Below are 15226 nucleotides of genomic sequence, written 5' to 3'. Positions count from 1 at the left end.
TCTCTGTCCCTCTATGGCTTTAGACAGAGAAAATAATTTAGTCTTGGAAGAGCACTTATTACAGTGTAAATGGTGCCCCTCGGAATTGTGTAACACAGAAGCATTAATTTTGGAATGAATCCTGCCTTAATGACTGTCTCATTCCTTAAAACCCATTCATTTTTGGTTGATCTTTATCTCTTACAGTAATAAATCTACTTTGACTACAGTTGTTGGGATAAAAACTATCCATTTTCAACAAAAGGCGTAGCTGCTGCCTTTGTGTTTAAGTATTTTAAATACTTAGCCTCTTGGTTATATATGTATATATATAACCTATACTTGAAGGTTTACAGAGAATTGTTTTAGTGAACACAAATTCAGAGATTTTTCATACACTGCCATTTTCATGTTGATTAGCAATGTCCCATTTATTTATTTAGTCATTTATTTGTTGGGGTGACAGTGGTTAAATTACATAGGTTTTGTTGGTCAATAATTTCTAAATGCAAAGAAGTTTCTAATTGGAAGAAACTTTAGTCATCATTTAATCAAATATTGATATTTTGTGAAAGAGAAACCATTAAAGAAAGATTCCAGAAGGTAAGAGGAGCAAAATGTACTTAAACTCACATATTTTGACATCAAGACCATTATCCTTTCTATCAGTCACACTTGTTCTTAAAATATGTATAGATTTTGTTTTTATCTTCTCTATTCATATGCATTGTTACCCAGGATCACTCTGTGGCTCCAGAGCCTCCTCATGGCATTTTTCACTTCTGAGTTTCTGAGAGCATAGATTAAAGGGTTTAACATGGGTGTTACCATAGTATAAAATACAGCCACTGCTTTATCAATGGGGAAGGTGATCATGGGCCGAAGGTACACAAATATACAGGGAATGAAGAATAGGACAACTACAGTAATGTGGGATGTACAGGTGGAGAGGGCCCTCCTCTGTCCCTCAGTGTTGTGAGTTCTTAGGGAGCAAAGGATGAGGACATAGGAGGTGACAAGAATAGAAAAAATGAGCATACACATCAGTCCACTGTTGGCGGCAACAAAAAATCCAAAGATGTGAGTGTCAGAGCAGGAGAGTTTTAGCAGAGGGAAAAGGTCACAGATGAAATGGTCAATCACATTGGGGCCACAGAAGGGCAACCAGACTGTAAAAAGAATTTGAATCAGAGCATGAAGAAAACCCCCAGCCCAGGCCATGGCCACCAGGAGGCCACACACTCGCCTGTTCATTGTGATCATGTAGTGCAGGGGCTTGCAGATGGCCACGTAGCGGTCATAGGCCATCACCGTGAGCAGGATGATCTCGACTCCCCCAAAGAAGTGTTCGGCAAAGAGCTGAGTCATGCAGCCACTGAAGGAGATAGTTTTCCTTTCAGTGAGTAAGTCAAATATCATTTTGGGAGCTATGGTAGAAGAGCAGCAGCCATCTATGAAGGACAAGAAAGAAAGAAAAAAATACATGGGGGAGCCCAGGGCTCGGCTGGTGGTGATTGTCACTACAATGAGTAGGTTGCCTGCCACAGTGAGAAAGTAGATGACTGTAAACACAGCAAACAAGACTTTCTGCACATCTGGGTTCTGTGTCAGGCCAAGCAGGATGAATTCTGTCACGTTGTTCATTCGCTCCATGAATCCACTTTGGCATTTAGGTAATTGACTTATCTGTGAATAGGACATGGATTGAAATTGTGGCAGGTAAATTTTGATCAAGTACATTCCTATCAGGTAATTTCTATCAGGATTGTTTTCTCTAAGACTGTGGAAACCTCCAAGCAGAGAAACCCAAGACTTAAAGTGGGGCCATATAATTAGTCACATAATGAACACATAGCCCTTCTCTCTCTATCTTTGTATCTCTCTATCTCTCTCTCTCTTTCTGTCTCCCTCTCGCCCCCCCCCCCACACACACATGTGTTCATAAATATAAACATGGTTTTATGAGTATTAACATTCCAGACACCTTTCCTGTAATTGTACATGGATGGATATTCTCCCAACAATTGCTATTTGCTCCATAGAAAAACAGGAATAAAGAAAGGACCTATAAGAGGAGTAGAGGCTTGAATTCATGAGGATCTGTTCTCACATATGTCTTCTCTAGTCATTTGATCTGATGAAACTAAGCTTCAGAGTTCATTATTCTTGTTGTTTTTAATTTGTTTCAGGGTGAATATAAAGCATCAGGTGAATTCAACCTAAAATTAGGAATGACGTAGTCACATTGCAGAAAAACCTGAACTGAGTGAATGTTGGAGGTTCCAGTAAGATATACCTGACAGTTAGACTGTATGCTTATACTACATTGAAACAGAATTGTCTAAGGACATTATCAAACAGGAAGGAAGAAGAATATCCTGAGGAGGATAAAACAGAGCATGATGCAAGGCAAAATTCCCCAGATTTATTTGAAACTGTAGAGTTCATTATTTGGAGACCTTCTGTCATGTTTAGGTTTTAGGGTCATTCTGCAAATCAAAACTCAATCTAAGGAAGACCATGAAAAATTCTCTTAATCTACAAAACATTCTTTTAAGATGAGGAGGAAACAAAAGCATCGTAATTTGTTGGACAGACTATGTTCTCTCTAGTCAGATAGGCTATTTTTTTTTTCATTCTGTTTTTCACTGAATTGGTAGCCATGTGATGTTGTACACAGATCTTAGTCTTACTGCGTCGAAATTTTCTCAGGTATAAAACAGGAAAGACACCAAATGGCAAAGAGGAATTGAAGACTATCATTATTACACAGGCCAAAGTTTTGTCCTAAAGGTAAAACACATAGTTTTCCACACATTCCAAATTCTAGATAAGGGAATAAAAATGAAAAAAAAAACACCCATATTATTCTTATCCTTGAAATATTTGATCGTTATAATATTAAAGAACATAAGTGAAGAGAGAAAATAGATGAAGTAGATGTTCAACTCAAGAGGTTAGAAAAACAACCCATTATGTTCAGAAAGAAAGTTCAATACAGACATCAATATATCAGACAATAGAAAAATATTGGACTTAATAAATAAATTCAAAAGCCTTTTAGTATTGTAAAAATATAAATAAACCTGATGAGCAGGGATAAGCTTAATAAAAAGCAAGCATGATTAAATTGCAAAAGAAAATTATTTTAAAGTAACATTTAAGAGAATAATATGCATTTTTATGCCAGTACCATGTTGTTTTGATTACTGTAGCCTTGTAGTATAGTTTGAAATCAGGTATCGTTATACCTCCCACTTTGTTCTTATTTCTCAAGATTGCTGAGGCTATCCGGGGTCTTTTATGGTCCCATATAAATTTTAGGATTATATGTTCTATTTCTGTGAAAAACGTCGTTGGTAGTTTGATAGGAATTGCGTTGAATATGTATATTGCCTTAGGCAGTATGGACATTTTAATTATATTAATTCTTCCTATCCATGAACATGGAATGTGTTTCCATCTATTTATGTCTTCTTTCATTTCTTTCTTCAGTGTTGTATAATTTTCTGAGTACAGATCCTTTACAATGGAACAGAATAGAGAGTCCAGACATAAATCCATGCCTATATGCCCATCTAATCTACGACAATGGAAGCAAGAATGTACGATGGAGTAAAGATAGTCTGTTCAATAAGTGGTGTTGGGAAACCTGGACGGACACATGCAAGAAAATGAAGCTGGACCACCTCCTTACACCATATACAAAAACAAATTCAAAATGGCTTAAAGACTTAAATGTAAGATCTGAAACCATAAAATATCTAGAAGAAAATATAGGAAGAAACTTCATGGACATTACCCGGAGTAAGATTTTCACTGATATATCCCCTCGCGCGAGCGAAGTAAGAGAAAAAATAAACATGTGGGATTACATCAAACTAAAAAGTTTTTTCACAGCAAAGGAAACCATCAATAAAACAAAAAGGGATCCTACTGTATGGGAAAAGATATTTGCCAATGATATATCTGATAAGGGATTAATATCACAAATCTATAAAAAACTTACTCAACTCAACTCCAAAAAAACAAACAACCCAATTAAAAAATGGGCAGAGGACTTGGGGAGACATTTCTCTAAGAAGGACATACAGAAGGCAAGAAGACATATGAAGAAATGCTCAACCTCACTAACCATCAGAGAAATGCAAATAAAAACCACAATGAGATACCACCTCACTCCAGTCAAAATGGCTATTATCAATAAATCAACAAACAACAAATGCTGGCGCGGATGTGGAGAAAAGGGAACGCTAGTGCACTGTTGGTGGGACTGCAGATTAGTGCAGCCACTATGGAAAACAGTATGGAGGTATCTCAGGAATCTGAAAATGGAACTACCCTATGATCCAGTAATTCCACTCCTAGGCATCTACCCGGAGAAATCCAAAACTCCAATTCAAAAATCTGTATGCACTCCTATGTTTATTGCAGCACTTTACACAATAGCCAAGATATGGAAACAACCAAAATGCCCATCGGTAGATGACTGGATTAAGAAGCTGTGGTACATTTATACAATGGAGTATTACGCAGCCATAAAGAAGAAAGAAATCTTATCATTTGCAGCAACATGGATGGATCTAGAGAACATTATGTTAAGTGAAATAAGTCAGAAAGAGAAAGACAAGTACCATATGATCTCACTTATATATGGAATCTAAAGAAAAGACTATGTGAATGAACTAATCAGAGTCAGTTTTGGGGACGCAGAGAAAAAACCGAGAGTGGTTAGATGGGTGTGTGGGAGGGGGTTGGGGATAAGGGGAAAGGTGAAGGGATTTGGAAGCAGCTGGTAACCACAAGATGGCCTCAGGGTTTTCCTTTTGAAAATTAATTTGGGGAAGGTATTCTATAATGTTGTAAAGATTTTGTTGGGTATCCGATGGACATGCGTCCTATCTGGGAGACCACCTCAGGGATACTGTGGATACCTGATCATGGCATTGTACATCAGAAGCTAAACATTAATGAATGCCAACTATAATTTTATATATATAATGTGATGGTTCAGTGTGGGGTCGGAGGGATGGTGGATGGGGGGAGGGGGGTTCGCAGTGTGGGGGATGTAGATGATGAACGTCTGGGTATTGCCTTGTTTTGTACACCTGAAACTAATAAATAAATTAATTATAAAAAGAAAAAAAAAAAAAAAAAAAAAAAAAAAAAAGAGAATAATATGCATAGTTCATAAATGATTTTTCAATAACTGGATAGGCATTTTCAAAATAAAGTGTTTTCTCATGACATCACCAAAAAAAAAAACAACAACAAAAAAAACAACACCCCAGAAAAAGAGAAAAAACCCAAATGGTGTGTATTAAAGTCTTCAAATAAAACGGATCTGTTCACAAACAGAAAAACAAAGAAATAAGTATATATAAAATCTTGGATGGGGAAGAGAATTTTAAATGAAATGCAATGATATAAATACAGGACAAAACTAATGGATTCAACTACATAGATAAGGAACACACTGGAAAAATACTTGCAACAATATACTGATAATCATTATTGTAGAAATAGGTTTTACATTACAAAAAGGTCTTCTCACACCATTATTAAAATAGTGGCAAAACTAATACAAATACAATTATCTGAAAAAAATGAGACATCTAAAAATTTCTCTATTTTATAAGTCATCAAAGAAAATTTAAAAACAGTGAAAAACTGGCAAATTGGCAAAGATTTATGATAGTTAGATTACCTGTGAGTGTGTACTGATATGGTATATTCTGGAAAGAAGTTTATATACCTAGTCATGTTCCTTGGAATCCACCATAGATAAAAAGAAATATGGACAAAATTTATGCTTACAGTTTGTATTTCACAATACATTTTTATGATAATGAGAAAGTGAAAACAATCCAAATGTCTGTATAAAGAGGAACAATTAAAAAAATTATAGTTATAAAATATCAGGTGATTATTGACATTATGTGCAAGAAAATTAATGGTGTGGAAATATTTTTACAATATAATGAGTGGAAAACTTAGCTTATAAAACGGCTTCTATGTTATGATCTAGATTGTCCAAAATGACATATATACCATAGAAAAGTATCTGAAAAAAGTGCATTAAGACTAATAGTGCTAATCTAAATTGTGAGTTAAGGACAATATTTGGATTTTTAAAAAAATGTTCTGACCCAAGATTTCTACAAAGAGAATATATTACCTTTATGATAGGTAAAATAATTTATTAATGTAAATTTTTTCTTATCTCAGGTGTGGGTCCATAATATCCTTACTGCTTTTCTTAGTAGATTAAGTATTCCAGTCATTCATAAAAATCTGTGACAGAATCACCTTGAGAAAAAAATACCAATAAATCAGAGTTTGTACCTACCTTTCTGAATGCATTTGGGAAAGAAGTAACAGGTGCATTCAATAACAAAGCATCTTACTTGAGGAGCACAGTTTGCATGGAGGTAGCAATCATTGATCAATCACTAACGGCTGCTTTGCGGGCTCATCGATTTTTATCTAAAGTATAATATTTCTTTTTCTTGATATCTTGAAAACAGTTGCTGAGAGAGACTTCTTACATAATGCTGAGTTCATGGACTGGGTTTAGTTTTCCTTGGTAGGGTCACACTATCTTGTGAGGGTGAGGTACAGTATCCCAGCTCAGATAATGCATTGCTTGAGTCAGACAGCTTCCAACATTTAGGCTTCAGAAGAAATTGATGGGAAAAAATCCTAACTATTGAAGGATATCACTCTCCAAAGCATGTTCTATATATTTGTGGTCTTTCTTGGTGACCAGATGAGGTATGTCATAAAAGCCAATGGATTTAAAACCCTGAAAATAATAGATTACATTATCACAGAAAAGTTAGGGACTGTAAGCACCATAAAATCAGCCACAAATGAAAGTTGCCTTGGAGTAGCAGGCCCCTGAACTTAGCTCTTTTAAGCGTTTTTCTTAGTAAGGCTGTGTTCAGCCTGGAGATAACTCCTTTGGTCGCTGGGAGTCTGGGTTGGAACCTCAGAACCAAAGAGCTTCTGTGATCCGTGGCTGTTGATGCTTATGTGGTCTTCCTGGATCTGTTCTTACCAACGTTTTCACCGGTGATTTTAGGCAAATATTTAAATGAATATTACTCATGTGCAAGGAGTTAAGGAGGCTCTGACTTCTCAACTCCCAGGGGATTAGAATTAGCAGCTTCAACCAAAATGGCAGCCAGACCAGTTTGTTCTCTCTTGTGGTCATGGCATATGTGACCAAAAGGGTAAGGGGAGCCCTCTGGGATGGGTTAGCAGCCTCTCTATGACCGTGTTTAGGAAGTGATCCTAGAAACTGAGACCTAATGCACAGAATGTTCTAGTCATGGAAATATGGGCCCATGAGCCAGTCAGAGTCTATAAAATAATCTTAATAATACCTGTCTCAACAAATAAAAACTCACAGACATAGACAATACTTTAGTGGTTACCAGAGGGTAAGCAGGGGAGTGAGGTGGTAGATAAAGGTAAATGGGATCAAATATATGGTGATGGAAGGAGAACTGACCCTGGGCGGTGAACACACAATGCAGTGTACAGAATGATGTATTATAGAATTGTACCCTTGAAACCTATATAATTTTACTAAGCAATGTCTCCCCAATAAATGTAACCCCCCCAAAAATAAAACAAACAAACAAAATATTGGGATCCCAGGATCAGCTTAATAAATGTTCATTTAATAATCGGAACAAACTTATGATAATTAAATGGCACAGTGTATGGGAAATGATAACATAGTGCCTGACGCCCAGTAGTACACAATATACTTTTCAATGGTTTTTAGGAAAGATGAGAGTCAGTAAAGTAAGACACCCATTGTTTTTAATTGAGGAATTTTTCCTTGTAATAAACATCTCAAAATTAAAGTAGACGAGGCACTCGAGAAGTGCTATTGAATCATATACTATGCTAGTGCCCGAAGGTTAAGGACTGTTCTTTTCATTTGTTTTTCTGTAATACTTGAAAACTAACAATTACTAGAATAACAGGTGTTCAGTAAAAATAAATGAATCTATGGATATCTCTCTATGGTATCAATAATTTTTGTGCTTTAGCTTCCTCATGGTTCTTTACTTCTGCTTTTCTTCGTACTTGTAGGAATATAAGTAGATATATAATTAATTTTTAACTGTGTATCCTGTTTCCTTACTAAACTCACTTATAGTAGCTGCTTTTGTAGATTCTTTCAGATTTCTCAGGCATACAAACAAAGCAAACAAACAAAAACTCACAAACACAGAGAACAGTTTAGTGGTTATCAGCGAGTAAGGGGGAAGGGAGAGGTAGAAGAGGTTAAAGGGGATCAAATATATGGTGATGGAAGGAGAACTGTCCCTGGGTGGTGAACACACAGTGCAGTGTACAGACAATGTATTACCGAATTTTACACTTGAAACCTATATAATTTTACTAAGCAAATGTCTCCCCAATAAACGTAAAAAAGAAAAAGAAAACAAACAAAAACATTGGGACCCCAGGAGCAGCTTACTAAGTGTTCGTTTAATAATGGGAAAATAGTTATGATAATTAAATGGCACAGTATGTGGGAAATAATGCCATAGTGCCTGACACAGAGTAGTACACAATATACTTATCAGCGGTTTTTAGAAAAGATGAGAGTCAGTAAAGTAAGACAAGCGTTTTTTTTTTTAATTGAGGAATCTTCCTCGTAATAAACATCTCAAAATTAAAGTAGACGAGGCAGTCGAGAAGTGCTACCAAGTCATATGCTAGTGCCCGAAGGTTAAGGACTGTTCTTTTCATTTGTTTTTCTATAATACTTGAAAACTAACCACAATAAGTAGAATAACAGGTATTCAGTAAAAATTAATGAATCTATGAATATCTCTCTATGGTATCAATAATTTTTCCGCTGTCAGCTTTCTCACGGTCCTTTATTTCTGCGTTTCTTCCTACTTGTAGGAATATACAGAGATATACAATTAACTTTTGACTGTGTAGCCTGTGACCTTACTAAACTCACTTATAGTAGCTGGTTTTGTAGATTCTTTTAGATTTCTTAGGCATACAACTATTTTGTCTGGGGATAAGACAATCTTAATTCCATCCTTTAAAATATGATGAATTGTGTTTCTTTTACTTGCTTTATTGCTCTAGGGAGGACCTACATCTGATTTGAATATGTGTGGTGAGAGAGGCCGTCTTTCCTTATTCATAATGTTGGGGTGAAGGCATTTGGGTTATTGTGATTAAGTATGATGCTAACTCTAGACTTTTGGAAATGTCTGGTATCATATGGGAAGTTATTGTCTATTCCTCATTTGTCAAGGGTTTTTATCAAAACAAAGTTGTATTTTGTCTCAGTATTTTTTACATATTGAGATGATTATATGATTTTACTTAGTCTTTTGATGTGGTGAGTTATATACATTGATCTTAAGATACTGAAACAGACTTGCATTCTCAGGAGAAATCCCACTTAGTATCATTTATAACTTTTGATCTGCTGGAATTTTGTTGAGTATTTTTACACTTAGGTTCACGTATGAACCTGCATGTTTCTGTTAAGTTGTTTGATTTTGGTATCAAAGTAACACTGGCCTCATAAACGAATATGGGGTGTTTCATACTCTGCTGCATTCTGGAAAAATTTCTATTGAATTGATAGTATTTCTTCCTTAAGTATTTAGTAGAATTCATCAGTGGTGTGATTTACCTTTGGAGTCTACTATGTTGAAAGGATTTTTATAATGAATTTATATAATTTTTATAGCAAAAGAGACAGTCTTTTGTTTTTTCTGAGTGAGCTTTTGCAGTTGTGTGCTACCTGGAATTAGTCTCTTTATATTGCCACATTTATAAGCATAGAGTATCCATAGTATTTCTTTATTATCCACTTAATGTCTGTAGGTTTGTATTATGTTCTCTCTTTTATTGCAGATATTTGTAATTTGTGCATTTTCTCCTTTTCATTGTAGATCAGTCTGATTAAAAGTTTGTCAATTTTGTTGATTTTTAAATTCTTCATCTCATTTGTTTTTCTGTATCCTTCTTCTGTTGTCAATTCCATTGAAGCATTCGCGTTTTGGTGGGAATTGTGAGAATCTGTATTTTACAATTCTTGCTTTTGGCTAGAATGTGTAAGTACTCTTCCCTATCAGTGGTAAAGAGGAACAGAGGCATCTTTAAACCTTATTATTCTAATTATATCTCATGTATTTCTATTGTGACATAAGCATAAAGACTCACATGAACAGGAGGAAAATTCTGTTTTAAAAACAATCATAAGTAAAAAAGACAGTTTTTTTTTTAACACGACTTTTATTGGGGAACAGTGTGTACTTCCAGGCCTTTTTTTTTCCCAAGTCAAGTTGTTGTCCTTTCAATCTTAGTTGTGTAGGGTGCCGTACGGCAACCTTGTGGTTGAAAGCCCACTGGCCCATGTGGGAATCGAACACCTTCGGAGTTAGGAACATGGAGCTCTAACTGCCTGAGCCACCAGCCCAGCCCAAAAAGGCAGTTTTTATTTCACTACTAAGATGATACTGATTTGGTTTTCAAAACTTTATACTTTATTTTATATTAAGGAAAGTCTATTATAATATAACAATACATTTATTTCTGAAAGTAAAAATTAATTTACTGTGCTTAAGAACATATAAATACGATCTTTTTTCCCTTAACCTATTTTCATAAAATAGAGGTAAATTTAAATACATTTGATTCATTATGCTTGGAAGGTTAATTCAGGCCAAGATGGGGAAACAAGGACCAGATTCACCCTGCTGCTTCAAAAGAGCCAACAAATCAGAAAAAAATATACGAAATAATGATTTTGAAGACACTAGCCCTCGGAAACAATTGACAGTGATCCCTGAGAGATGGGAAGCAAACAAGTTGAGCCCAGGGATTGTCCCAGCTTGTTACCTTTAAAACGGTTCCCTCTTGTGGTACAGACAGGGATACCCAGGAAGATCCTGGTAGATGCCCTGAGTGAGGAGATGAAGCTGAGAGTTGAGGAGTCCAAGGCAGCTGGAATTCTGCAGGTGGAACATTGGAGAAGCTAGAGCTGGAGAAGGAGAGTGATTTGCACTTGTGGTGCTTAATTTAGAAATCACTGGGAAAATTACATTTTTGTTATTAATTCTAGTTGAATTACCTTTTTATATTCTACATGATTTAAGTCTTTTGAAATGCACTGCAGCTTGTTTTATCATGTAGTGTACTGTCTATTGTGGAGAATGTTCGACGAGCGTGTGAGACAAATGGAGCGAGCAGTCCCACTGTTTTCTCTTCCCCACTCCCATTCCAGCACAGATCCTACCCACTTGCCTGACTGAAACTGTGTGACAAACTGCCACACTTTATCTGCATCTGAAATAAGTTTTGAACCACTTGTTCTGAAATTAGCACTCATCATCTTCTGTAGTCAGTTCAGATGTCATCTGCAAAGACATAGCTTAAATTTAAACAGGTCTGCCTATTTTGAAGGTCATGATTTAAAAAAGAGGGTTTTTACATATTTCATTTCTGCCCAAACTGGACTTTTCCCTTTTGGTCATTTGACCTCAAGTTATTCTTTTATGATTTTCCCCCAAGGACTTGGTTCTGTAAATGTTGTTCTACACGGTGATCATCGTGGTGGCATCTCTGGAGATGCAGAGTGCACAGTACTCACAATTATGATCAAGGTCCTGATGAATTTAATTAGAGAAGAATCCCCCTTGGATATGCACCAACTGAATGACTCAATACTCTGTGTTGCAGTTCCGGTGTAGATAAAGTGTTTACAGTCCTTTGTCCTTATCTCAGAGAGTGTTTGTCTATAGGTGTATTCACATGACTGGGTTTTTCAGGAATTGAAATGATCAACTCACCACGTAGAGTATGTATATGAAACTGTTCTCCATCCTTTAGGTAACCCAAGTGCAACAATGCTGTATGAAGGCAGGCCAGCCTAACTGACTAGGCATCATGATGTTGTAAAGACTGTTTCACTGCATCATCTTTTGTTACTACAAAACGCAAACTGTAAAATATTTATCTAAATAATTTATACACAAGTTACAATTTTCTCTCCAGTCATAATGTTGATTTAACAATATTTATTATTAGGAAAATTCTGCCAGCAATGACTATTATGGGTCTCTGTTCACAATCAAGATTCAGAGTTCGTAGGTAACAGGACATTCATATTCCTTTTGAAAATCCCAACAATTTGAAAGGCAGGATTTTTCAGAAAAACAGATGGATCAGATTTCCCAGAAGCTTTAAAAAGTTGATCCCATGGAAACAGCTCAGGGCCAGTGATGGGACATGTGTTGTCTTGCTCTCCGTGTCTCAGAGATGGCATCAGTGCATGGAGGGTAAAGAAGAGGGCACCACGGCCCAGAACGTATACTGAATGGCTTTTTCGTTATGCAGGAAACCCAGGGAATGCATTTATCCTTAAGATTTGGAGCTAGACTTGACATTTTGTAAGAGGGCATTGGTGGTGTGAAAATTTACACTGTCATGAAACCTCTGAAGTGATTCTCATAAACAACTATATCCTTTGTGAGTACTGAAATATGTGGGGATTAATTCAATTCTGTAATACTCTTTTGAATATTTTCATATTATAAAGATCTGGAATAAATTTATTTTTTCTCACATCACTGTTCTAGGAAACTAATTTTAAGTGTCACTATTTGGGGTCATTTTAATGGGCAGGTATTTCTAGATGTCATGACAGGTTTAATTAATATGTTCTCTAAGCATTGTTTAATCTTAAAAAGTAGCGGATGATATAGAATTCGATTGAGTGACTTTCAGAAATACAAGTTCACATTGTATTTAGTAAACTGTTACTTCAATTTCAATATACAGGTGAGTTTTCGCATTTTATCATAACAATTTTAATTTTTTTATTGGGCATTTCAAAATATTTTTCCTTTAATTTCCTGTTTATTTGAATTATGGACTTTGCTATTGGTCTGTTTGTCTTTCATGTGTTAATTACCTGTTTTACATATGAACTCTGTGTATGTTCTCTGTTACATACATCTTTTTTCAAACTACTTTTGTCTATTAACACTATGGTATCTATTCCTAAATCCTTAACAAAATTTGATATTGTCTATTTGGAATTTCAGTGATTCTTCCACCCCTAGAATATAGAAAGTCATCTCCTTTATTAACTAGAAAGTAAACATAAAGTAAATCTTGCTTTAGTTGTTCTTTAATACTTGATTCAATTTTTATTTTTGTATAAGGTATTAGCTATATTGTCAATTTTTTGAGCTTCCAGATGGAAAGCTACGTGTGGCAACCCATTCATTTTATAACGTGTCCTTTCTCACATATGACTCTAATTACTTGCCTCTCCAATCGTCTGTAAGATGGTTGAGTTTAGGGACTATGTTTTAATCAGCACTGTATTCTTATATCTCTGAAAGCACTGCATCCTAAGAAATCATAATGCCTATTTGTTTAATGAATAAACAAATTGTCCTCTGATTTCCAGAAGTCACTAGTAATACAAATATTTACAGGTAATTGTGTCCTGAGCCCTGAAATAAGACATACAGAAGAACCTATGGAACAAAGGACCAATGTGACTGAGTTTGTCCTTTTGGGGCTCACCCAGAGCCTTCAAGGTCAGAAAGTATTGTTTGTTGTGTTCTTGTTCATCTACATTGTGACAATGGTGGGCAACCTACTCATTGTTGTGACTGTCGGGGTCAGCCCAACCCTGGGTGCCCCTATGTACTTCTTTCTTGCATACTTATCATTTATGGATGCTGTTTATTCTACTACAGTTACCCCAAATATGATTATAGACTTAGTCCATGAGAAGAAAACCATTTCTTTCCAAGCTTGCATGAGCCAGCTTTTTATAGGGCACTTATTTGGTGGTGCTGAGATTCTACTCCTGGTGGTCATGGCCTATGACCGCTACGTGGCCATCTGCAAACCCCTGCATTACTTGACGATCATGAATCAACGAGTGTGCATTCTGCTGCTGCTGCTGGCCTGGGTGGGAGGGTTTTTGCATGCTGTAGTTCACCTTTTGTTTGCTCTCAACCTTCCCTTCTGTGGCCCCAACGTCATTGACCACTTCATCTGTGACATGTACCCCCTATTAAGACTTGCTTGCACTGACACCTACTTTATTGGCCTCACTGTGGTTGCCAATGATGGTGTGATCTGTGTGGCCATCTTCGTGCTGTTACTCATCTCCTATGGGTTCATTCTGCACTCCCTGAAGAATCTTAGTCAGGAGGGGAAGCGCAAAGCCTTATCCACCTGTGGCTCCCACATTACTGTGGTGGTCCTCTTCTTTGTCCCTTGTATTTTTATATATGTGAGACCTCCTTCTACCTTACCGATTGATAAATACTTGACTGTGTTTTACACCGTTATCACCCCTATGTTGAACCCCTTAATCTATACTCTGAGAAATGGAGAGATGAAAAGTGCCATGAAAAAGCTGTGGACCAGAAACAGAAAATAAGGCAGCAGAGAAATGTGTCACCTATTTTCAATGAAGAATTGTTTCTTCCTGGAAAGCCATGGTTTATGGCTGTAGGAAATTTCTCCTCATGTTCTATAACTTGGGCATGAGAAAAAGCATTTATTATGTGAATACTTCTGATGATCAACATATATTTTTAGATTGTCATAATTTCCTAATTAAATATATACATATGAAGTTTAAAATATAGTTTTAATATTTTCATAACTTCTTGGGAAAATATGTATTCAGTTTTTGTGGGTGAAATGTTCTGTTGAGATTATAGATTATGTTCTATATTATGAGTTTGCCATAGTAATTATTGTAAATTTATTTTGGTTGATGGTAGATTTTTTTCTCGTGTTTCTCTGTTAAATAATGTAATCATTTTCAGAATTCACAGTGCTTACTACAGATTTCAGAAGATAAGAAATAGAATATAAAAAGTTAGTTCACTTCTCTTCACACAAAGATAGCCCATATTAATATTTGAAGTATACATCTCATTTTTGTATCTGCAAAATACTTTAAGTATATAATTCTTCATTCATATTGCTTAACATGTTAAGATTGAAGGAGAATGACGCTTCAGACTTCTAATATTAATCATGAGTAGGCTAAGTATATAGAAAGAATCTGAATGAGCAAGGCAGACATGCAGAAAAATAACTAAAATCTTATGTATTTTCCCAAATGGGAAATCATAATATCTCCTCATATTAATCAACTTTGTTTGCTGTTATAGTTTCATGAAGATGATTCATTTATCTTCCCAGATAG

At 35.8% G+C, this 15226-nt stretch overlaps 2 protein-coding genes across 2 annotated transcripts; one reads left to right on the top strand and one right to left on the bottom strand.

The window, feature by feature from the left end:
• Positions 1-693: 693 nt before the first annotated feature.
• Positions 694-1679, bottom strand: LOC308504334 (olfactory receptor 4C5-like; the record flags this gene model as incomplete). Its single annotated transcript, XM_081064679.1, has 1 exon — positions 694-1679. The coding sequence occupies exon 1, from the start codon at positions 1630-1632 to the stop codon at positions 694-696; it is 939 nt and encodes a 312-aa protein (XP_080920805.1). The 5' UTR covers positions 1633-1679.
• Positions 1680-13522: 11843 nt separating this feature from the next.
• LOC308504337 (olfactory receptor 4A47-like) lies at positions 13523-14446 on the top strand (the record flags this gene model as incomplete). The annotated part of the gene is made up of 1 exon (XM_081064682.1): positions 13523-14446. The coding sequence occupies exon 1, from the start codon at positions 13529-13531 to the stop codon at positions 14444-14446; it is 918 nt and encodes a 305-aa protein (XP_080920808.1). The 5' UTR covers positions 13523-13528.
• Positions 14447-15226: the final 780 nt, after the last annotated feature.

This window comes from Rhinolophus hipposideros (assembly GCF_964194185.1).
Source record: "Rhinolophus hipposideros genome assembly, chromosome: 10".
In the NCBI taxonomy this organism is placed as follows: Eukaryota; Metazoa; Chordata; class Mammalia; order Chiroptera; family Rhinolophidae; genus Rhinolophus; species Rhinolophus hipposideros.
The sequence above is the reverse complement of the archived record's forward strand: the minus strand, read 5'-3'. Positions and strand labels throughout refer to the sequence as shown.